At 49.0% G+C, this 21,320-nt stretch overlaps 9 protein-coding genes across 9 annotated transcripts; 4 read left to right on the top strand and 5 right to left on the bottom strand.

Annotated features, from left to right (window-relative positions):
* Positions 1–78: 78 nt before the first annotated feature.
* I303_103605 (uncharacterized protein) lies at positions 79–432 on the top strand (the record flags this gene model as incomplete). Its single annotated transcript, XM_018406946.1, has 1 exon — positions 79–432. One exon carries the CDS (start codon positions 79–81, stop codon positions 430–432), a length of 354 nt encoding a protein of 117 aa, XP_018263754.1.
* A 1,321-nt stretch (positions 433–1,753) lies between these two features.
* I303_103604 (heat shock protein 60) lies at positions 1,754–3,777 on the bottom strand (the record flags this gene model as incomplete). The annotated part of the gene is made up of 5 exons (XM_018406945.1): positions 1,754–2,158; positions 2,238–3,062; positions 3,124–3,346; positions 3,407–3,500; positions 3,573–3,777. 5 exons carry the CDS (start codon positions 3,775–3,777, stop codon positions 1,754–1,756), a joined length of 1,752 nt encoding a protein of 583 aa, XP_018263753.1.
* Positions 3,778–4,116: 339 nt separating this feature from the next.
* Positions 4,117–4,864, top strand: I303_103603 (uncharacterized protein; the record flags this gene model as incomplete). Its single annotated transcript, XM_018406944.1, has 4 exons — positions 4,117–4,119; positions 4,215–4,292; positions 4,382–4,567; positions 4,814–4,864. The coding sequence occupies 4 exons, from the start codon at positions 4,117–4,119 to the stop codon at positions 4,862–4,864; spliced, it is 318 nt and encodes a 105-aa protein (XP_018263752.1).
* A 406-nt stretch (positions 4,865–5,270) lies between these two features.
* On the bottom strand, positions 5,271–6,850 carry I303_103602 (uncharacterized protein; the record flags this gene model as incomplete). Its single annotated transcript, XM_018406943.1, has 4 exons — positions 5,271–5,594; positions 5,698–5,718; positions 5,809–5,916; positions 6,179–6,850. 4 exons carry the CDS (start codon positions 6,848–6,850, stop codon positions 5,271–5,273), a joined length of 1,125 nt encoding a protein of 374 aa, XP_018263751.1.
* Positions 6,851–7,327: 477 nt separating this feature from the next.
* Positions 7,328–10,134, bottom strand: I303_103601 (uncharacterized protein; the record flags this gene model as incomplete). The annotated part of the gene is made up of 3 exons (XM_065968789.1): positions 7,328–9,457; positions 9,580–9,911; positions 9,975–10,134. 3 exons carry the CDS (start codon positions 10,132–10,134, stop codon positions 7,328–7,330), a joined length of 2,622 nt encoding a protein of 873 aa, XP_065824861.1.
* Positions 10,135–10,608: 474 nt separating this feature from the next.
* Positions 10,609–11,843, top strand: I303_103600 (uncharacterized protein; the record flags this gene model as incomplete). Its single annotated transcript, XM_018406941.1, has 10 exons — positions 10,609–10,633; positions 10,696–10,723; positions 10,788–10,807; positions 10,869–10,920; positions 10,982–11,106; positions 11,166–11,188; positions 11,245–11,274; positions 11,343–11,403; positions 11,517–11,656; positions 11,718–11,843. The coding sequence occupies 10 exons, from the start codon at positions 10,609–10,611 to the stop codon at positions 11,841–11,843; spliced, it is 630 nt and encodes a 209-aa protein (XP_018263749.1).
* Positions 11,844–12,628: 785 nt separating this feature from the next.
* Positions 12,629–16,022, top strand: I303_103599 (uncharacterized protein; the record flags this gene model as incomplete). The annotated part of the gene is made up of 4 exons (XM_018406940.1): positions 12,629–13,274; positions 13,352–14,899; positions 14,984–15,593; positions 15,791–16,022. 4 exons carry the CDS (start codon positions 12,629–12,631, stop codon positions 16,020–16,022), a joined length of 3,036 nt encoding a protein of 1,011 aa, XP_018263748.1.
* Positions 16,023–16,497: 475 nt separating this feature from the next.
* Positions 16,498–19,284, bottom strand: I303_103598 (uncharacterized protein; the record flags this gene model as incomplete). Its single annotated transcript, XM_065968788.1, has 9 exons — positions 16,498–17,191; positions 17,280–17,543; positions 17,656–17,727; positions 17,824–17,884; positions 17,959–18,170; positions 18,282–18,383; positions 18,478–18,577; positions 18,678–18,944; positions 19,092–19,284. The coding sequence occupies 9 exons, from the start codon at positions 19,282–19,284 to the stop codon at positions 16,498–16,500; spliced, it is 1,965 nt and encodes a 654-aa protein (XP_065824860.1).
* A 324-nt stretch (positions 19,285–19,608) lies between these two features.
* I303_103597 (uncharacterized protein) lies at positions 19,609–20,973 on the bottom strand (the record flags this gene model as incomplete). The annotated part of the gene is made up of 4 exons (XM_018406938.1): positions 19,609–20,123; positions 20,205–20,508; positions 20,589–20,629; positions 20,694–20,973. 4 exons carry the CDS (start codon positions 20,971–20,973, stop codon positions 19,609–19,611), a joined length of 1,140 nt encoding a protein of 379 aa, XP_018263746.1.
* Between the last annotated feature and the right edge of the window lie 347 nt (positions 20,974–21,320).

The raw sequence follows: 21,320 nt of genomic DNA, 5'->3' as shown, positions 1-21,320 counted from the left end.
AAAGATCCCCGTCTCTATTGCTTAAGTTACAGTGCCTCCACATACTCGATCTCGATCTCCTTATCCTTGGAAGACAACATGTCCACCACCGTCACCACCCGATCAGATGGGTTTACCAAGCCCTTCGACGATCCGTTGACCCGAGCCAATGCTTGTATGGACACACTCAACACCCATCTAAGCACGCTGCCCGTATCTGATCCCACGCAGGGGGGATATCAAGTGAGCGTGAACGGTCGCTTTCGAAAGGTCAGCAAAGATCACTGCAGGATTGTGACCGAATTGAACGCAGGTATCCGAGACACCCAGCGCTGGAAGAAGGACGCGGATGAACAGCTCAATTGGTTATCGAGCCAAAGAGAGGATATCATCAAATCGCTGGGTGAAGACGGCGTACAGGGAGGGGCAAAGGATCGAGAGCATCTTCATTGAATTACTGTACTAAACCCCTCTCAATACCCGGGGACGCAACACAATTTAACAGCTCAAAGTGGATACATCCCGAACAAGGAAAGCAAGACCAGTGCCGGATTTCGGAAATACGTCAAGTATACGGTTCCCAGCTGGGCAAGTACCCGTGATACCAATTGGCGAAAATTCGCAGATCACTTAGGGAAGATAGAAGGGAAATTGCGATCTGACAAGGTGCTTCGAAATCCGTATGAGAACTTACAGTGATTACAGGACAAAAAGTAACGTGGTCCCCACCCTGCGGGGTTCTGCCATCCTCTTCGGTAAAGCCTTTGGCTCACACATACAATGCTGTCATGTTAGCAGATGAGATGCGTCCCATGTTCCGCATTACCCTTCGATACAGATCCGTCATCCCGCCTTGCACCTCTTGTACGTGTGAATGCATGTGATTTCTAAGTCTCATTATCCATCTTTTACATATATCCTATATGATGATGAACGGCACAACTACGTGTCATATTCATGACATTTCGCGCTAGCAAACCAGTGCATAAGCAGATTCAATCCGGATCCAGTAGATCGAATATTGTACCTTTTGGCCAGTCAGAGCGCGCTAGCTGCTTATAGTGCCGTGACACCACCAGAATTGCCTTCGGTAATTGAGTATGAAGCAGCGCAAGATCCTGTGCACGGATAAAGAAGATCACTTCCCCCCAATGCGTCTCAAAGAGATCAGTAAGCCTCCAGTCAAGGGAGTCATCGATCCAGAACCAGTATCACTGTTCTCATGTATGCTTCACCTGTCCGACCCTCTTTCCCTTGATGTATCGCATGCAGATGCGCATGTGCAGCCAGGTAGGGGCACCGGACATTCGGAACTCAGGTGACAATGCCTGATAGCGGGCCAGAGGACGAGATGAAGCCAGGGACCGCCACGATGTCGTTGCGGATCCGCTCATTGCCTCGCCGATCGACGAAATGCCCTGCACTTGAGTGCAGGGCACGAATGAGAGATTGTTGTGGGACTTGCTAAGAGTACAGATACTCTACAAAAATCGGGAGAGCGCTCAATGTGAAGCCCACTGCGTGTAAAGCGGAAAAAAGAGGTGTCAAATTGTGAATGGTGATTCATATCGATGTCTACCAAAAGATGCTATTTGCTATTTGCTGTTTGCAGCTTGCTATTTTACCTCGTTGCTATGTAGAGTGATTACAAGCATGACGAGTAACACGTATAATACGGGGTTTTATCGGTTTTTTCTTCTTCATCCCCTGCGTCCGATGCAATCGTCATTCCGAACTCTTCTATCTGTCGTAGATTATGGGGCAATCAGACGGTTTACATCATTCCTGGCATTCCACCCATGCCTCCCATGCCTCCCATTCCCATACCTGGAGGAGGGGTCTTCTCCTCAGCATCGACCACACAAGCTTCCGAAGTCGTCAAGAGACTTGCTACTCCCGAGGCGTCCACAAGGGCAGTTCGGACAACCTTCAATGGGTCCAGAATACCAGCAGCTATCATGTCTCTGTATTGCGAAGTAGCGGCATCATATCCCCAGTTAAACTTATCTTGCGATGAGAATTCTTCAGATAGTAATTTACCAACGACGACTGAACCTTCTTCGCCGGCGTTCTCGACGATAGTTCGAGCGGGTCGTCTGATAGCTTGTCGGATCATTGAGACACCGAGCTTTTGGTCAAAGTTGTCTACGTTGAGTTGTTCAAGCTGGATGGAAGCTTTCTGCAAACATGGAGATACCCCTTGTCAGTCCAGTCGTTCTAGTATATAGCATGTTATCGAGTTGAGGTGTATTACTCACCAAAAGAGCAGTTCCTCCACCGGGCACGATACCCTCCTCGACGGCAGCTCGGGTAGCGTTGAGCGCATCGTCGTATCTGTCCTTCTTCTCTCCAACTTCTACCTCAGAAGTGCCTCCGACCTTGATCACGGCAACACCACCGCCGAGTTTAGCCAATCGTTCTTGCAATTTGGTGCGGTCGTAGTCGGAAGTGGTAGCATCGTTGATGACGCCTCTGATTTGTTCACATCGAGCTTGAATGTTGGCTTTGTCACCTTCACCGTTGAGGATGATGGTATCTTCCTTGGTGATAGTGACGGAACCGGTAGAACCGAATAAGTCCGGAGTGGCTTTGTCAAGCTTAACATCTAATTCATCGGTGAAGACGGTACCACCAGTGAGGATGGCGATATCACCCAAGATGGATTTTCTGTTATCACCGAACCCAGGAGCTTTGACGGCGGCAACCGAGAGTTGACCTCGGAGTTTGTTGAGGATAATAGCTGCCAAAGCCTCTCCGTCGACGTCTTCAGCAATGATCAATAATGGTCGTCTAGTCTGAGCGGCAATTTCAAGGGAAGGAAGGATATCTTGCAAAGCCGAGATCTTCTTCTCGGAAAGTAAGACGAAGGGCTTCTCCAACTCGACTCGTTGGTTCTTGGCATCGGTGATGAGGTATGGCGAGAGGAAACCTCGGTCGAATCTCATACCTTCGGTGATCTCGATCTCATCTTCGATAGTTCGTCCCTCCTTGACAGTGATCACTCCCTCTTTACCGACTTTCTCCATAGCTTGGGCGATGATAGCACCGACGTGGGTATCGCCGTTGGCGGAGATGGTGGCGACCTATATTCAGTGGAATATCAGCGCACATTAAGGCATGTTTGAGCGAAAGGCGTTAACTCACTTGGGCAATCTCCTCGCTGGTGGTGATGACTCGCTTGTTTGACTCGAGAACCTCAAGGACCTTGTCAACAGCCTTTTGAGCACCTCGTCTAAGATCCATAGGGTTACAACCAGCAGCAACGTTCTTCACACCTTCAGAGTAAATAGCCCGCGCAAGGACAGTTGCGGTGGTGGTACCGTCACCAGCGGTATCATTGGTCTTGGAGGCGACATCTTGCACAAGACTATATGTAGCATAAGCTTGTTGAACTCTGATGCAAGCACAGATTGATGAGTAAGCTTACCGAGCACCAAGGTTTTCCACAGGGTCTTTGAGGGTGATAGCCTTAGCTACAGAAACACCATCTTTGGTGATTTTAGGTCCACCGAAACTTTGGCCTAAATCGATCGACAAAACAGATTAGCAGGTTGCCTTGTCGCATGCACGCCTTGAAATACAGGGATGCTCACCGATGATGACTGTTCGACCTTTGGGTCCGAGGGTAGCACTAACGGCCTTTGCAAGGATATCAACACCTTTCAACATCCCTTGTCTGGCATCGTTCCCAAAGACGACATCTTTCGATGCGTAACCCCTCTTGGAGATGGTCGAGGTGGTCGACTGGAGTAGCTTGGCGGGTCGGGGAAGAGCTGATCGGGATCGGACGAAGTTCATCTTGTTAGGTGACTATCGATGATTTTAGGTATAAGTGGCAAGAATTAGTAGAGATTCTTGTTTTGAGATGTCGAGATTAGACGGAAAAGAGAGAAAAATAAAGTCAGTCATCAAGGAACAGAGTTGGTTACTAGAAAGATCGGTTAAACCATAAGGAAATAATCGGAATTGACTGTGACACCCGTGGGAAAGCTGATTTTATGCACCAAACGGAATTGTCTAGAAATCACAAAAACACCAAAATCGCAAAGAGATCTGCGGATCACCGCCAAAAGTTGCTCTACTAGATTTCCATCCTTATAATATACCATATCGCACTGCACAATTAAAAGCCTCAAAATGGTGAGTATCTACTCAGAATAGTGGACCATCGCGGTCAAAGTCCATCTTCTTCGAGTGAGGTGGACAGTCTGCTGACCAATCGCTTATCGCCCCAGTCCGCCACCTTCAAATCTATCAGATCCCTCCAACCCCTCCTTGACCGGGTCTTGGTCCAGCGATTCAAGGCTGAGACAGTGAGTGCGGAGCTGTCGCATTAGTTTTCTGGATAGCTTCATGGTTCAATTGGTTCGCTGATTGTTTTGGTTGATTAAACGAACGGTAGAAAACCGCTACCGGTATCTTCCTCCCTTCTTCCTCGACCCAATCCCCTCTTCCAGAAGCTACGGTCATCGCCGTCGGTCCCGGTGCACCGAACAAGGAAGGCGTAGTCAGCCCAGTCAGCGTCAAGGTCGGAGACAGGGTGCTGTTACCTGGATGGGGAGGAAGTCCTATCAAAGTAGGAGAGGAGGTGAGTGTTTCGTGGTACCGGTTTTGGATATCCCTCTCGTCCCGAGTGAATGGGTGAGAGCAGGAGACGACTTGGTCGGTAGGGGTATTCATAAGGGCATAGGGTCCATGGATCAGGACTCTTGATGTCACGGACGCTCAATTCTGCCAGTATATACACAGGCGGATTTCTGTTCTGCGGATCGGCTTCTGATGAGACTCGTCAAGCATCATAGCTGACCCATTGCATCAATCTGTTTTTTTTTAGGAATACCACCTCTTCAAGGATGCCGAGATCCTCGCTAAGATCAACGAGTAGACGTCCCGCGATGGCAAATCAGATCAGATTTGATTTATACGGGCTGCTGGAATGGACGGCCCGATGTCAAAGCTGGGATGGAGAAGGAAGGAAGGAAGGGATGACTTCAAACCAAACCTAAACTAAAATTGAAAGACACCTCATTGCATATGCATTAATGACAATCCCCTCTCCAACCATCAAATTGTCTGCCTAAAGCACTTCACCGGTGATCGCCAGCCTAGCCTAGCCTATATATCGCAATCAAATCCTGCGATCTGAACTCCGCGCTGCCTGAGGACCCGGTAATCTCCAGGCGTCAAGCCTTGATCTAATGATCCTGCTCGAGATGCGAGTGTTCTAGTCTGAGATAGCATAGCCACGCCGTCTCGAGAAGACTCGGAAGTCTAATTCATCTCGCAGTACTTCAACTACTAGCCACTTTCTTCTTCAGGGCATCTTTCGTCCGTTCTCTCGCCATTACAAGTCTCTCCAATTTCTTCTCGTCATCTATCTCATCGTATTTCCCTTTCCCCTGCCCCTTGCCCGGTCCATCCTGAGTCTGTACTTGCGTCCGCGCATTTTCTGCACTATGATCAGAAGCCATCTTCAACGCCAGACTCGTCCTAAGGGAAGCGATCTCTTCGTCTAAGGATTCCATGTTCGTCCGCAGATCTCTGAGCGCCATGAGCTTCAAAGTGCTTTTGAGGGAAGTCATCACTGTCGTGGTAATGTGCTGGAACCGTATTGGCTAGTCAAGTCACCATATCATCAGATCACAATATCCTCACATCAAACCTTCTGACAGATTGCTCAAAGCAGTGCTTAGAGCACTGAGTAAGAGATTCACTCACCCCGATCATGTCCCCGCCGTACTGCGTATTTTTAGTATACGAGGTCAGCGTGATGTCTGCGTATATGGATACGCTGGATACGAGAGCGTAGAAGTGATACATCAGACTCACCCATCTACAACACACGCTCAAAACGTCCACTCCGTTGTTCTCCCTCAGCGCACGGAGTATAGTCTGTCCGCCGTATTTCTCATTATCGTCGAAGGCCGCTTCGAGGAGCTGCCCAGGACCAGGCATATGTGAAATAATCAGCAATAGTCAAATGACTTGAGCTTGCCAGCAGTATGAGCCTGACAGATTTCTTCCGCTGACGTTGACGCATGGATTCGGGGCCAAGTCAATTCTCATGTTGAAGTCCAAGCCCCAGTCCACGTCGCAGATCGAAGTCAAGTCCACACCCCAAATCAAAGTCCCAGCTCTTTGCCAAGTACAGTGCATTTCCAAGTCCAGTCCGATCCAACTTACTTACGAAGCCACTCACCTGATAATCGTCCTCCCCCTGCGTCCCATCCCGTCCCTCCTTCAATGCCAAAACCCTACAAGCCCACATCCTATGATCCGGCTCCCTAACTCTCTCTTTCCCAGTACCCTTCCCTCGGCCCGGCGCCCGTCCTTCTCCATGTTGGAACGCACCTTCGTCGTCCCTTGAAACCACTTCGCCCACAAGGGAGATGACATCTAACTCCCTGATTATCCGGCGGCACTCTTTCTCCAGGGCAGAGATCGTACTGATGTGCGAAGGGGGTACGAGGGAGATCGTGAATCCCACGAAAGTCGAGGAGGACTCGTGTAGTCCCGGAGAATGTGTCAGGAGGGGCGGAGGCTGGGTCGGGTGGAGCCATTGATGTAGTGATACGGGCTTCGGGTTTGGACTTGATGCTGCGTTAGAATTGGGATTGGAACTGGGACTAGGATTCGGGTTTGCATGCGCTTTCGAGTTTGATTTCAATTGCGAGCTGCCTTCCGCGCTGGCACTCTCGTCTTCTTCCTCGCCCTTGTCCTCGATCAGGTCCACGCCGAATACGGGAGAAGGAGAGGTAGAGGAAAAACGAGCTTTCTTTCTGGCCGGCGATGATGATGATGCCTCTCCGTCGATGTCGTTTGGACCAGGCGAAGAAGATCGAGATGGAGATGCTCGTTTCGTGCTAGTCATGGTGCGGGGAGCGAGTGCTCAGTTGAGAATCGACGGCCTGAACGAGAGATATACTGCTATCTTAAATTCCAGATCCCAAGTTTGAGTACACGTCGTGAATAATATGGTCTCCTATACACGAACAAAGTCAGGTATAGGAAATAGCAAAGCAACGGAATAACCTGTTCCTACCTGTCCCTATGACGTCCTCTCGGTTGAATAATAACTTAACGAAAATCTCGGATGCTCCGGTGACTATCGTGTACTGTACCCGCGCACTGGTGTCGCGTATATACTCTACGTATAATCGAGCAAGGTGATGCTCCAAGGTGACAATGATGGTACTCTACGTCCCTCGACAACCACGACTACAGAGCAGAGGGGATACAATGGTGGAATGACAGACCAAGATGCATACTCCACAACCACAAGTACGACCTACGGAAATGCTTCACACTAAATCCTACTTCCTACTTCCTATACCCTACACCCTACCCCTCATGCCCGCTTACTGACCCTCGTACTCATTCTCGGCGTCGCGCTACCGGCTCTACTCCCCCTCCTGCCCGTGCCCTTCCTTCCACCCCCTCCTGCTACTGAAGTCATACTAGGCGTCGGACTCCCCTGCTCTGACGGCTGAGCAGTTGACGCTCGACTGATACTCCTGGTCGACCTTCTCACACTCGCGCTGGGTGTATGATCATCCGTATAATCACTAGGCGCTAGACTTGCTCTTGCACTAGTCTTAGCTCTAGGGGGTTTTCTTGCCGAGGTCGAAGTCGATGTCGATAGTGCCGCTGTCGCGGACGATCTAGTTTTCTTCGTCGGCGGTTTCCCATTCCCATTCCCATTGACACCGCGGCCTGCCTCACCACCTTCGACGTCATCGTCATCTTCATCCAAGATAGCTCGCGAGGCCGATCTGGTGATTCTGGATCTACCTTTTACAGACTCGGGGACATGAGAGCTCGCTCTGGTGTTTCGCGATTTCGTCAATGTCGACGGAGGAGGTGGCATCTCCCCGTTATCCCTTGATTGGGTGAACGACCCTGGCATGCCGTTCAATCCTGGAGTCACCGGTTCGGCTCCTTTTTCGGTGGTCTGATTCGAAGTAGGCGGAGGTGTGTTGTGCCTTCGCCTTTGATTGTCCTTTTCCGTGGATGTAGTCTGTCTGGGCTTCCTCGTAGATCTGGGAGGTGCGTTCGTGTTCTCGACCTGGGTTTGCGCTTTCGAGGAGGAAGCAGCAGCTTCATGTCCGTCTTCAGTATCCTGGTCCACTTCCATATTTCGATCTTCATTCTCATTCTCATTCTCCTTGTCATGTTGATTTTGCGGTTCGACACTCTTCGATCCACTTCTGCCGCCCAATCCCCTCCTTCCCCTCTGTTTCGGATCATTCCGTCTACCCAATACAGAGCCCTCCTCGTCCTGATCATCATCATCATTGATAATAGTCTTAGGTAATCTGAGCGGTGGAGCAGGACTACCTTTACTACTGTTTCTGGCTTTCGACGCTGATGAAGATGCTTGAGGCGGATTGAAGGGACTCCCAGATAAGATTCTCTTCGGAGAGGGCACGGCCGAAGATCCAGGTGCGAATCTTGGAGGGCCCGAGAAAGGCGAAGCGGGCTTCTGGGGCGAAGAGGGCAGCGGTGCGTTTTGAGCAGCAGTGAAAAGCGATGTATGCGTTGTCGAAGGTCTGATTGGAGTCGGGGCTGATATAGGTGTAGATATTAAAGCAATCGCCGAATCGGACTCTGCATTTGTAGCAATAGCAGGAGGAGCTGGGGAAGGTACAGCTGCAGGAATAGGTAAAGACGGCGGTTCAGATGCGATTTCAGCATAAGATGGGGTCGGACCGTCAGCGTCGATATCAGAGTTGATCTTGATCCATGATGATCCCATATCCGTGTCTTCGTTCTCCCTATTGCTATATCCATTGACTTGAGGCAGATCATCTTTCCTCTGTTCGACATCTAAGGATAATGCTAATCTCTGCGCTTCAGGTAAGATCGATATGAATTCCCTGACCATTTCTCTTCGTCTTTGACGGTCCTTTTCGTTGCCTCCTGTACCGGCCAGCTGTTTATCCAACAATAACGACTCCGAATATTGTCCCTGATGGATCAATCGGAGGGTGATGAGATCATGCAATAGCGATAAAGCTGAGCTGGAGATATTGCGACTGGGCGGATGAGTGAGGAATTGGATCAGATGGGTGTTCTCCTCGAACGATAGAGGGATATGCAAGAGTTCTTTGAGGCATTTAGTCTGGATTTGATGTTTCGCTCCGGCTCCAGCTCCGAGCTGAAGTAAGCCGCATGATATTCTGGGTGAACCTAATATCCATAACCACAGATTCTCTCTTGATCTCCTGCGTTCTGGCTCGGACTCGCTTGAGCGGATCAGAGAGAACGCTTGGGGTATACTACCCGCAGAAGCCAATGCGATAAGACGTACATCATTCTCTTCTTGAGTTGTCAGTTCCGGATGGGCTGAGACGAGGAAGTTGTGGATCAGGGATAAGGCGTGAGAAGGTGGTGAGACGTGGGTCGAGAGTGTTTGGATGATGGAAGGAACGAAGTTGAGGGTAGTTATAGCTGGATCCGATAAGGATGTGATGGCGCTCTAAATGAAATGACCGAATCAGATCACAAGAAAGGGGAGATTGTGGTTCAGCTCAAATCATCGTGTACACCCAGCTTGCAGGGCTCGATTGCTGTGCGGAGTAGATATATAAATAGACTTACCTCCCATAAACCGTGGTCCAAGCCCCAATACCCATCCATGAACCTCTTCCACATCAGAGGCATACATCGTCTCTTCGCAAATTCCTGCGACTTGCTCCGGTTCCCTCCCTTATGTGACGTACTAATGACGGCTAGATCCTCTTCTTCGTTAGAATCGTTAACGTCAATATCGATGTCCATAGATGGCTGAGCCGTCGAGGCGGACACATCGTAATCTTTTAAAAGGTAGTAATAAAAACAATCTTTCTTGAGACGATCAATCTCTAGCGAGTGAATGGAGTGTAACAATCGGCGGAGAGTGGCTGGTGTATTCGGAGGATATAATGATGGTCCTGCTCATCGCCAACAACAAATCAGCTAAAGATACGCCATGAGTTAGAGCATTGCCAGCTTACCGTCAAGTCCGACGAGATCCAACAGCCTATCGAAAAATAACTTTCCACCAGGAAGCTTCCTCCGTCTCTCTTCTACCTGGTGAGATGTGTACTCGGTCCATGGTGTTGAAGATAGGTCGAAATGACGGAGTATCAAATTGGGAATTGCGAATTCGTCCATCTGTTCAAAGAAGAAAGTGAAATCAGCTGTACATCAAACATGATACCAATATATGCTACAGCTCACGGATGACATGTTGCCCGATGTTCTCCGCTGGTCTCTGTCGAGCTTGAGAAAGCCAGCTTGGTTGTCGGCGGAACGTGAGGTTGGTGATGCTACCGAAGCAAGTTGAACATGGACATGGACATGGACATGGACATGGACATGAACACGCACCGACGTGAAGCCAGCCAAATTCCAAGAAATCAAAATGCGGGGCTTCATTCTGACTCTGGCGCCACATTACCGGTATTGGCGGAAATATCACCGTACAACCATACACCGTACGTGGTCGGTGGAGGACGTTCACCTGGTTTTGACTTCTGAAAGCTGTAATTACTTTCTTTTCTTCTTGTTTGGTTCCACTTCCTGCACAAGAGACTTGTCACACCGTAGCATCTGGCGATTCGCAAGTGTCTATTGTGTAAAAGCACAATGGTCATCTTCTTCGCTTCGAAGGGTGAGTCAAACAGCTTCGTTATCAAAGTTCGATACTCTTAAAGAAGCTGATGATCCGTGCAGCTGTGACACCTCCAGCGACGATATACATGTGAGCATCAGCTGGCGAATTCTCATGGTCCGTAAAAGCTGACATTCTGATATCCATCACATAGGGGAAGAGACAAAGTCGAAAGTCCGTCCGTTTCTTCAGCTACCTCATATGTGTCTGGCGCAAGCTGATAGATTGAGAATAGATGAAGAATTGCTGAAATACGGTTTACCAACTGATATATGGTTCCACGTCGAGTAAGCTATAGGTGCCGTATCGAAGTTTAGGATCACCGAAAGCTTATACCACACGCCATAGTAAGCTATCATCAGCCCATGTATACCTGCGGCAAACGCCCGAACAATCGCATGGAGAGTGGGATAAATTGCCGCCTGCATTAGTCATGGATCTGGCTCAGCTGGTGAAAGCCAACAGCATAGAAGGTGAGCTTCATTGTCTCAAGAGTAGTGGGGACGTACAGCTGACTGTCATTGTTTGATAGGTAATAAGAAGGATAATGTTACGGTAAGTCAGCTGGCTTGAAACGCCGCTTTAGAGCTCAAGCTGAAAAGTTGGAACAGGTGATATATACGCCGTTCACGAATTTAAAGGTGAGTCTGCGATCAGCTGGATGCTGAGCCACAATGGAGAAAAACAGCTGATGTTTGATGGCTAACAGAAATCGGGTGATATGGCTGTTGGGCAGGTCTCTTTCCATGCAGATAAGAAAGTCAAGCGGAGTGAGTGGCCTTCCCAGCTATTGAAGCAGCTCTGAGGTTCTAGTAGCTGCTATGGGTAGTTCGTCTGCCATGTCGCGGCTTGACGGTGCTGACTATACTGATTCGAATGACAGTACGCGTGCCTACCCGGGACAACGCAATAGTAAATCGGCTGAACAAGACGAAAGTTGAGCGAGAAGTGGACCATGAGTCAGAGCGCCAAGAACGTCTAAGAGAGGAAGGAAGGAAGAAGAAAGGCGAAGCTATCGAAAGGGTAAGAGCTTTTTCGTTGTTTTTCTCGGCAAGATTTTACAGCTCACAGCAGATCGATACAGGCGAAGCAAGAGCAAGAACAGAAGAAGATATGGGAAGAGGAGAAGAAAGCTCGGTCGTACGATGGCATGTTCACTGAAGAGGCTTTCGCGGAGAAAGAGCAATGGAGCGATGACGATTTCATGTGAAGCCAATCGGTGCCGTGATTCTCTGCATCTTACCACCACCACCGTGGGCTCCCTCACACGTGAGAGTTTGTATGCTTATCAAGAGGAACAAGGGACGATGGGGCGATGTCCCTGCATATTAGCTTCTCTTGTCTGCACCTGCCTGCTTGAGTGGATGAAAGGCTCTCAATGTCACATCCCGTGTAGCGATCAACGATGGGTACGAGTCGTGTTTGCCAAACTTCAAGGAGAAATTTGTCGTGTGGCCAAACATGCATACTCATCGCGAATTACGTATCAGATATCGTTATGATTAACGTTTTAAGATGTTGACTAGTTGAATGGGATTCAGGGCGTGTGACACTCTGAAACCCGGTTATACGCGTATCATGAAATGAATGCATGACAACAGCTATCACTTCTCCTTTCATCAGTTCAAATCATCATTCTTTGTACTTTGCATCACTCAGTTACACTTGATCCTACTCACACGCAACGCGTTTGATGATCAACACTCCGGGACACTCTGCGATCACACAGAAACGAAGAGATCTACCAGACTTGAGGTCTTTCTTAGAAAGGTCAAACAGCACGTCGAGGAAATGGTAGTGTTCACCGAACTATAGTTAACAATAAGATATAACGGTCCGTGCGACAATATAAGCGTATCGACACACTATCTTGCTGGCGATCGATCTTCACAGCATCCGCAAGTGCTCAATTCGCTCAATGATACATATGACACATAAAATCGACTAGACATCTCTGCGGCTTCACACCGTTATTCTGAACGTAACGTGCCCACCATGACGACTAGCTTCGACGGGTCCAAGCGGATGACTTCGCCTTACCGCTCTACACCTCCCCCTCCTCCTTCCTCCGCCTCTTTTAGCCGTCGGCCTGAGTTCGACTCTTCACAGCCACAGCCACAGCCACAGCCACAGCATATTACGACGCCGTCGTTGTCGTCGTCGTCACCCTTCTACCCCGGATTTCTAGGTTCGAAATATCACAATGATGACGAATTCCGCTATCCAAGCGGATCTGCGAGTCCGGGTGCCAGCTCTTCATCCTCGACATCACCACCATCAAGATCAAGAAGATCATCTCCTTCAGCTTCACCCTCTTCTCCAGGTCTACCTTACCTCGTCGATTCTCCTCAACCAGAATCCTGGGCATCGACCAAATACCCTTCACCAACCAAACATCTGCAACAGCAACAGCAAATGAATCGCCGCGCTGTACCCACATTCCCTTCGCGGTCGAGATCTATTCCCCTAGGCTTGGAAGTAGGAAGAGAACCCAAGAGCAAGAGTCCAGGACCGAAGAAACGCCCTGTGCCTCTCAATCTGGGTAAAGCTGCTCAAGCTTTTGGGGTAGACGAGGAAATGGTAGTTCAGCGAGAGGATGAAAGGCAGAGACCTCTGACGGCTAGCTCTGTAGTGAGCGATAGTGAGTATCGCATTAGGCCGACCTATCCGAATAAAGACTCCGGCTGAGAACGTTTCAGCTGACGATGATTTTGACAGGTGCAAGTTCCCTTTCCAACGAGCTGCAGGACCTATCGCTCCTCCGAAAGACCGTGAGACAAAATTTGAAGGCAAGACCTCTTGATTCGCCTTTACCAGCTTCAGATTCCGAGCGGGAGTCAACTGGTTTCCCGACTCCGGAATTGGGGTATTCACAACAACAAGCATTATCGGCTCTGGATGGAGACACCATAAATATGGACGATACGCTCAAATTGCTTCAATCTTCCCCTCAGCTGCTCATCATAGATACTCGACCGCTGGGATCTTTCTTGGACTCCCACCTTCCCCGCTCAGCAAATATATCTATACCGTCTTTGATCTTCAAACGACTGCGAAAGTCTCCTAATGGTCAAAACACAAGTTGGCATGCTCTCGGGGGTTTCGTGTCGACTCAAGCTGGACGATCTATATGGGAAAGCTTAGAACCGCACAAACATATGGACGTGATAATAGTAGGTTCGACAGCTACGGACGAATTAGCCAAAGTGCTGTTTGGAATCATGAAGAATTTGGTGATCGACGGAAGTGTACAAGTTCTCAAGGGAGGCTGGGGAAGTGTGATGTCGTCGGCGGATGCCCAGGAGATGCTGGTCTCCGGTGAGGATAGTACGGCTCTCAGACCATCCTTGGCAACCTCGCTACCACCGCCAAAATCCGCACCGGCATACGATGTTTCACCCGTACCTCCACCAATACCGCCATCTTCCCCGCCTAACGGACTCAACCACCGCCCGTCCATGCCTACGCTTCGAGCCCTCCCAGGCAAGATTGACAGCAGGAGGAATCTTCCTTCGCTATCTATCAACGGCGGTTCGGGCGGTCACTTGAACGGGCCATCTACTTCCCGTCGAACACCTAAATTGAGTCTGAACCTTGACAAACCGTTGAAAAGCGCTACCACGGGTTCGTTCAATCTAGATCAACCTCCTCCTACACCTGGAGCAGGTCTTGCACCATCGAAATCCGGGCTACTATCGGTAGATCCAAGCAAGACTGGGCAATCGATCAGGTCAACTCGATCTCCAGGCTTCACCCTCAATATACCGAAGACACCAGGTCATACTGGAGGATCGTTCCATACCTTGTGTCATGCTCAAAGCAAATTGCCTCCTTCGCCAAGCTCCTTTGGAGACGTCAAGCGCATCGGCAATGACGAAGATCTGACTTCTTTACCTAGAACTCCTCTACCCGGTGCTTCTTTTGGCTGTTCAGCGGCGAACGAACCGAATGGAAATGGACCGACCGAAGATGACGATTCAGAAGACAGTATAGCGTTATCGACTGCTAAGAACGGTATCGCACCTTTCCTCGTCTCTACCATACTGCCTTCGTTCCTCTACCTCGGACCGGAAATCTCCTCTAAAGAAGACGTGAACCGCCTGAAAAAGCTGGGGGTGAAAAGGATACTCAACGTCGCGCTGGAATGTAACGATGACGCAGGCTTGGGTCTGAAGGAGGACTTCAAGTATCACAGGATCCCAATGAGGGATATCGTCGAGGAGTCAGGTGTTGCAAGGGGGATGAGGGAGGCCTGTGGATTTTTGGGTAAATAGCAATCCCACGTTCATGCCCCTTCTCGAAAGTTTAGCGGGATGAGTGCAAATGACTGACAATCAGTCTGCATTTCAGACGACGCAAGATTGCATTCCGCGCCTACATACGTACATTGCAAAGCCGGCAAATCACGATCCGTCACCGTCGTCCTCGCTTACTTGATCCACGCCAATGCGTGGACCCTAAAGACCTCCTACGCGTATGTGGCGGAGAGGCGCAAGGGTATCTCACCGAATATAGGCTTCGTAGCTGAGTTGATGCAATTTGAAGAGATCGAACTGGGCTTAAAACAATCTGGTGGTGTGCATGGGGATTCTTCTTCTGGGGGATCCTCGAATGTTCATCGTCCTCATTATCCTCCGGGAACAAGGAGAAGTAATGGAGATCACAGTGATTCCGATAATGATGTTGAGAACAACGATAAGGGAGAAAAAGAAAGGAGGAATAAGAATAATAGGACAAGAGAAAGTCTACCGCCTACTTGGTCGCATAGTCTCAATGTAACTTCGACGACATCAGGTCGAGGAAGTTCGCCTCTTGCCAATGGATATATAGGGGATCTTACTGATGATAGTAAGAAGAAAGAGGATGAGAGACAGCGTGAAGAGGAAGAAGAGAGGAAGAGAAGACAGGTAGGCGATGAGCGGGAAGTGAGAAAGAATGGACAATGGGTACATCATCGAAGGTGAGTCCAGTTGGGGTTTTTTCCCTTCTCTCTTTCTCTTGTACCTTTTCTCCATCTTTCCTGTACTTTCTCATTGTCTTTGCTATACATCCTCCCGCATTCTTTTATTCTTTGTTGTGTCAGATCGTCTGGCCGGACTGGCTGGACAATCGACTGATACAAGGATATACCGACTGATGATTCTTCCGTTCAATCAGAGCCCCAGTGGACCGTACGACCCTCCAACCAGGCCGACGAGTCTCCAAAGCGGGTCTGGAATCTCTCAGACCGTTAAATACAACATCCATCACTCCCACCTCGTCCTCTGGCTCTCATACCGCCGCTAGACCTTCTCCTTCCCTTGGCCCAGGTGGTGGAGGGGAATCGAAAGATAAACAACATAAGCATTCTGTCACCCCAGCAGGAGACGGACCTTTGAAATGGGTCTGAATTCGAAAGGACCGCGTAATCGCATCGGAAATCGGTGATGAGGTTGTAGAATCGGACTGCTTGAAAATACTCGTAATACCATGTCATCCTGTAATGTGGCATACGGGAATTGGAACTGTGCTCCCGGATTGTATCGCATCTTTCAATATGGCATATCAAGTCATATTGCATCGCATCGCATCGGTAACCCACATCACATCGTACCATCTCATGTCAAATTAGCTGTACTGTGATAGACTGCATTCGTCAATGAGTATCTATTTAGCGTGCATGAATAGTTGTATTGAATCGCATTGCCTGGCTTGCGACGGTGCAGACGCATATACAGCATAATCAATACTTCAGGAGAGACTGATAGTCTCATCGAGCTCAACTGGATCATCCGAGGCACTGCTTTCCCCTTCCGTCTCCTGTTCTCCAATCAGTCCTTTGCCCGTATACGCGGCCACTGGACTCATATTTACATACCTCCTCTTCAGCTTGATCCCTCTCCTTCAGCTTTATCAGCTCTCCGATCTTCGCCCGACCCAGTCTCAGGCGCGACCTTTCCCGTACCTAGACGATCATCACCCATTGACTGTCTCGTCGACTTGATTCTCTTGCTTTGCGTTTGTTTATGCACTGTATTCCTGGACCGCTTTGATTCGACTTTAATTCCATCTTCCATTTCACTTTTGAGCCACTCCTCGATATTTTGCGGAATACAAGCTGCAATTGGATTTTCTTTATATTGCAATAAATACGATTGAAGAGACGCCATTGAGATCTTCTGACAGTCATCCTTTACCTCGGTATCATCGGTCCTTCCGATCCGAACTTCGGTCGAGGGGAAGATCGTAGAGGCGAATGTATCTGCTAATTGATCCAATTCCGCTTGATCCTTGACATAAATCATCGGCTGGTGAGTCATCACTTCAGAAAGTTGATCGTTCTCGCTAATGTTGCGCTTCTCCTCCTTATTGTCCATCGTCATTGAAGCCGCAGCTGAAGTCGCATTGATACGCAGATCGGATTCTGAACCGGAGGTATTCTGAATCTGAAAGTCCTCCAATGGGTAGAAATGCAAGAATAGCTCTCTAGCTTGAGAGGGAATCGCATAATCGAACTCTAGTTTGATGTCGAAGCGACCGGCTCTTGACAGCGCTGGATCCAGTCTTTTGGGATGATTGCTTTAATGCATCTCACAAGGTTAGCCTTCTGGGTATATCACAGGAAATCTCATCTCTAGAACGAAGTCGAAGCGGGGTCATGACTCACGTAGTAGCTACCAACACGCATCCCTCTTGACTTGACACTCCATCAATAGCGTTCAGAAGGCCCGACATAGTCACAGTCGAGGGAGCGAGGTCGTGTGCGCCTCCCCCTCCCCCTCTTCCTTGCATCTCAATCTCGCCGTTCCCATCGTTTTGAGGTCCGAGTACTTCACCTACCGCATCAGCCGGGGAATCCTCATAATTCTCCCTATCTTGTCCTTCTTCCACTGCGATGCGGGAGACGCGCCCCCTGGGGAAGATACAGTCTCTATACGATTGGCACATCAGCGGTCCAGTGATCAGCGGCGCCTCGCTCAGTCTCGATACAGTATCAACCGACACGGTATCGGATCCCAATGCAACAATCCGACTGGACTTACATGTCTTCAATGAGTATGATACTTTTGGCTGGACAGTCCCGAAAGAGCTTCGCGAGCTTAGCATCGTCCATCCTGCACAAATACATCAGCCCAGTGACTGTATGATTTCTCGTCAAAATTGACACTGAAAATGGTGTAAGCGTGCTTGAGACGAAGAATTCTACTTACCCCCCCTGAGCAGGATTGATAACGTATATGTCCAACGCTAGCTTACTGGCTATAGCAGTGACTGCCATGAAACCCGTCTCGTGAGTTCTCCACAACGTATATCGAAATTTGCTTGAGATGTGTCACGGTACTCACCTAAAGTAGTTTTGCCTGATCCTGGAGCTCCATGGAAAAGATATCCTCTTCGATGCGGTATACCTCTCGAAGCGTACCATCTGGTCTCTTTGTCGCTCAAGAACTTCTCGATATCCCTCAACAGATTTTCTTTTAGATTCCCAGGTAGAATGACTGAAGACCAGGGTCGGGCTGGCCTGGATACGGGGACTTGCCATGATGGGTTGATTCGTCTGTCCGAAGTCCGAAGCAAAAGATCAAGAACACAACCACGAGTCAATCAGAGCTTTCGAAACGCGGCTTCTCTCTGAGCTGAGCAGTGCCGAAGCATGATTAGTACTCACTTAGCATGGAAGATCAGTAATTCCCTTTCTTCCTTGGCGAAATACGCATCCCTCGCAGCAACAATGAACTCCCTCAAGATCTGAGGTCGGAAGGCGATTGTTCTATGTGCGTGCAAGACCACATACAGTATGGTTATTATTGCCATCGGCGATAGTCAAATCCTTGTGGAATGTCGAAGTGGTAACGTCGACTCACCGCACTCTAAAATGAGCGACCTGTCCCGCACCCGCAAAGCCATTGGCTCGTCTTGTGATCCAGAGGTAATTCCCATTATGTCTAATCCTGATACTGTGTTCTGCGCATAATGTATCGCAGTGTTGTCATGAGATAGGTCAGTAAGGATATGCTAGTATCCTTGACCAGAGCTCAACCTGGTGATTTCGAAATGGACTCACGATAGGTAGGCAATACTTGGCCTATGACCTCTTTCAAGCCCCAAGTAGAATTATGATTTCCCACTCCCGCCGACACACTTTTACCCGGTCCTCCTGCGGCATCCGTCGTCAAAGCGCTCTTATTCCGTTTCTTGACATGTCGAGATTCCGAAGTACAAAGTTGAAAATCGTGGATCTGGGATTGGGCATAAGGGTCTTGCGCGATCCACGAGATGATCCATTGGTATGATGGGTCCGAGCATGATATGTACGCTGTCGGGAAGAGCTCTGCGTTGAGTAGTTCGGGACGAGTATGAGGTACAAAGCGTCACATTGCGTTAGCGGATTGCGAACTAGTCTTGTTCGCATCAAATTGAAAGCACCCTGTAGGGACCTGTTCCAGTCCAAGCGGTGCATGAACGCTGTTCCACTCACTTTGACCTAGTTTTGTGCTGATATATCTAACAAGTCTGCGTGCGAAGGTCAAGACAATGCCAATGATCAGAGCTCTTATAGCCATAGGCAGGATACTAGCTGGGTCTTGATTCTTCAAGAGAGCGTAGATGAACCTTGGGGACAAAGCGAGGAGGTCCCCGCCGTGGGTGAGTGCGTGAAAGTAAGCAGACATATCTATGCTTGTGGATCAGTGGTATTAATGAATCAACTCTTTATCGTCCATCAGAGAATGTTATAATTTCTATGTTTGTAAGCCGTAACTGCGTGTTTGTGATTCGGTGTTTTCGAGTCAGTATGTTAGTGTGATGACACACACACCTGGGCCTCATCCTTTGAGGATGTCTTCTCCCTTTATCCTATATCGGTGTCTATCCTTTGATCTGTCCTGCTTCACCAATGTGATTGCCTTGCCTGTGCGGACCATCTAGGTACCAACCTCGTGACCAGCATCTTTGAATGCTTTCTAAGACTGCATGCTTCACCGTACTGTTTCAGCTTACAAGAACGTCAAATCCGTGATATTATCTACTCCTTGCTCAATCTTGCCCGCCAGCCTAAGCTCCGTACCATTCGATCCCGTCTCGTAAATTGCCAGGCCTCCAGCTTTTCTGCCCGCAGTGACCAGGTATTTACCATCCGGGCTAATGGTCATTCCTCTCAAATTGTTGAGATCAGTCTGGAACGACTTGAGGTTTTTCAGTTCATCTCCTGCCTTAGACAATTCGATGATCGCGATCGAATCCCCTTTGACAGCTTCGGCAGTCTTGAATTTCCCTTTCGATTTCTCCTCCAGCGAGATTTCTAGTCTGTTCGAAGCGTATAGAACAGTCGGATGAGCAGGATTGAGGATGAGTTCAGCTGCGTTCATGTACTGTTGGGCGTCCTTGGGCACAGTGGGCGGAATGATGTTCACTTTGAAATCTGGTTTGGGGATGATAGGGTACGTGGGACTTTCAAGTGAGAATACCAGGACGTCTGATGTCAATTCCGTCAACACGTAGAGATGTTTGCCTGCATCATCATTCCATATTTCAGCTCTCTTGCCCCGCCCTGTAAATGAGCTGGGATTTGAGAGAACGGGATGCAGCTCACCATCTTCGCTGAATGTAGCGTGTCTTGGACCGGTACCAGGAGGAGCCTGAAGCCACCCTTTTATCTCCAGAGTGTTCACGCCCTTTTTCTCGACGACCCAGATCCTGTCGTTACCCAAATCACAAACGTAGAGCGTACCAGCTTCGCCTTCGATAACCTGGTGTGCGTGGGGTGTATCTTGTCGTTCGGGGTTCGGAGCATTACCGTCTTTGTACAAGAACGGGAATTCGAGCAAGTCAGAAGGATTGTCGGAGAGTGTGCCGTCTGAGTTGAATGGGAAGAATATCATTGATCCGCCCATGTACTAGATCATATCAAGCACCAGGGTCAACATCATTACGATCTTGATCTTATGCTTCGTCAGGGCAAATGGTAAGGGCTTACGTTGACTACAGCTAATCCCGAGCCATCCTTCAAGACGTGAACTACATATCATATTAGCTTCATGGCAAGCATCTGAGCAGACATGCTTGTAGGGAGAACACTTACCGTGCGCTGGACCCCCATGAGTCTCCTTCTGGCTTGTAATCTCGATCTTATCGTCTTTCAAGTTCAAGCTGACCGCCAGTCCTTTTTCGACCTCTGAGATAGAGTACAACACTCTATTGGCTTGCAGAGGATTATGCTGCTTCGAAGCTGGCTCGATCCATGATGCCTTTTCTGGTGCTTTGGAATCGGAAACGATTTTGACTTTGGAAGTTGACGGATCGAACGACAGGATGGTGTAAGTGTCTCGGTACCCACTGACTAGGATTTGATAGGTCGACATCGTATCAATTGCTCGTTTGGCCTGTTCCGGGAAACTATACACAAGAAAGGTCTTTTGAAGATGTATCACCGTTCATGAGGAAGTCAAAGCATGTCGCTTTTTGGTCATTGTCATCGTCACCATCCGATAACGCGGTGACATCATAAACCATATTACGTAAGTCCACCCCGGCCTTCCCTCAACCTGCTGAGCCTCTTACCAAACTGCATTCCCCATTTCCCATCTGATCAGTCTCAAACTAGCTAGGAGATGTCCCTCTCCTGCTCAAGGGACACAGGTTGAGCCACGATGATGGATTAGCATGAGCAAGACGTCCTTCAAATGAGGGCATTATCTCGCTGACCAAG

This window comes from Kwoniella dejecticola, chromosome 4, assembly GCF_000512565.2.
Source record: "Kwoniella dejecticola CBS 10117 chromosome 4, complete sequence".
Classification (NCBI taxonomy): Eukaryota; Fungi; Basidiomycota; class Tremellomycetes; order Tremellales; family Cryptococcaceae; genus Kwoniella; species Kwoniella dejecticola.
The sequence above is the reverse complement of the archived record's forward strand: the minus strand, read 5'-3'. Positions and strand labels throughout refer to the sequence as shown.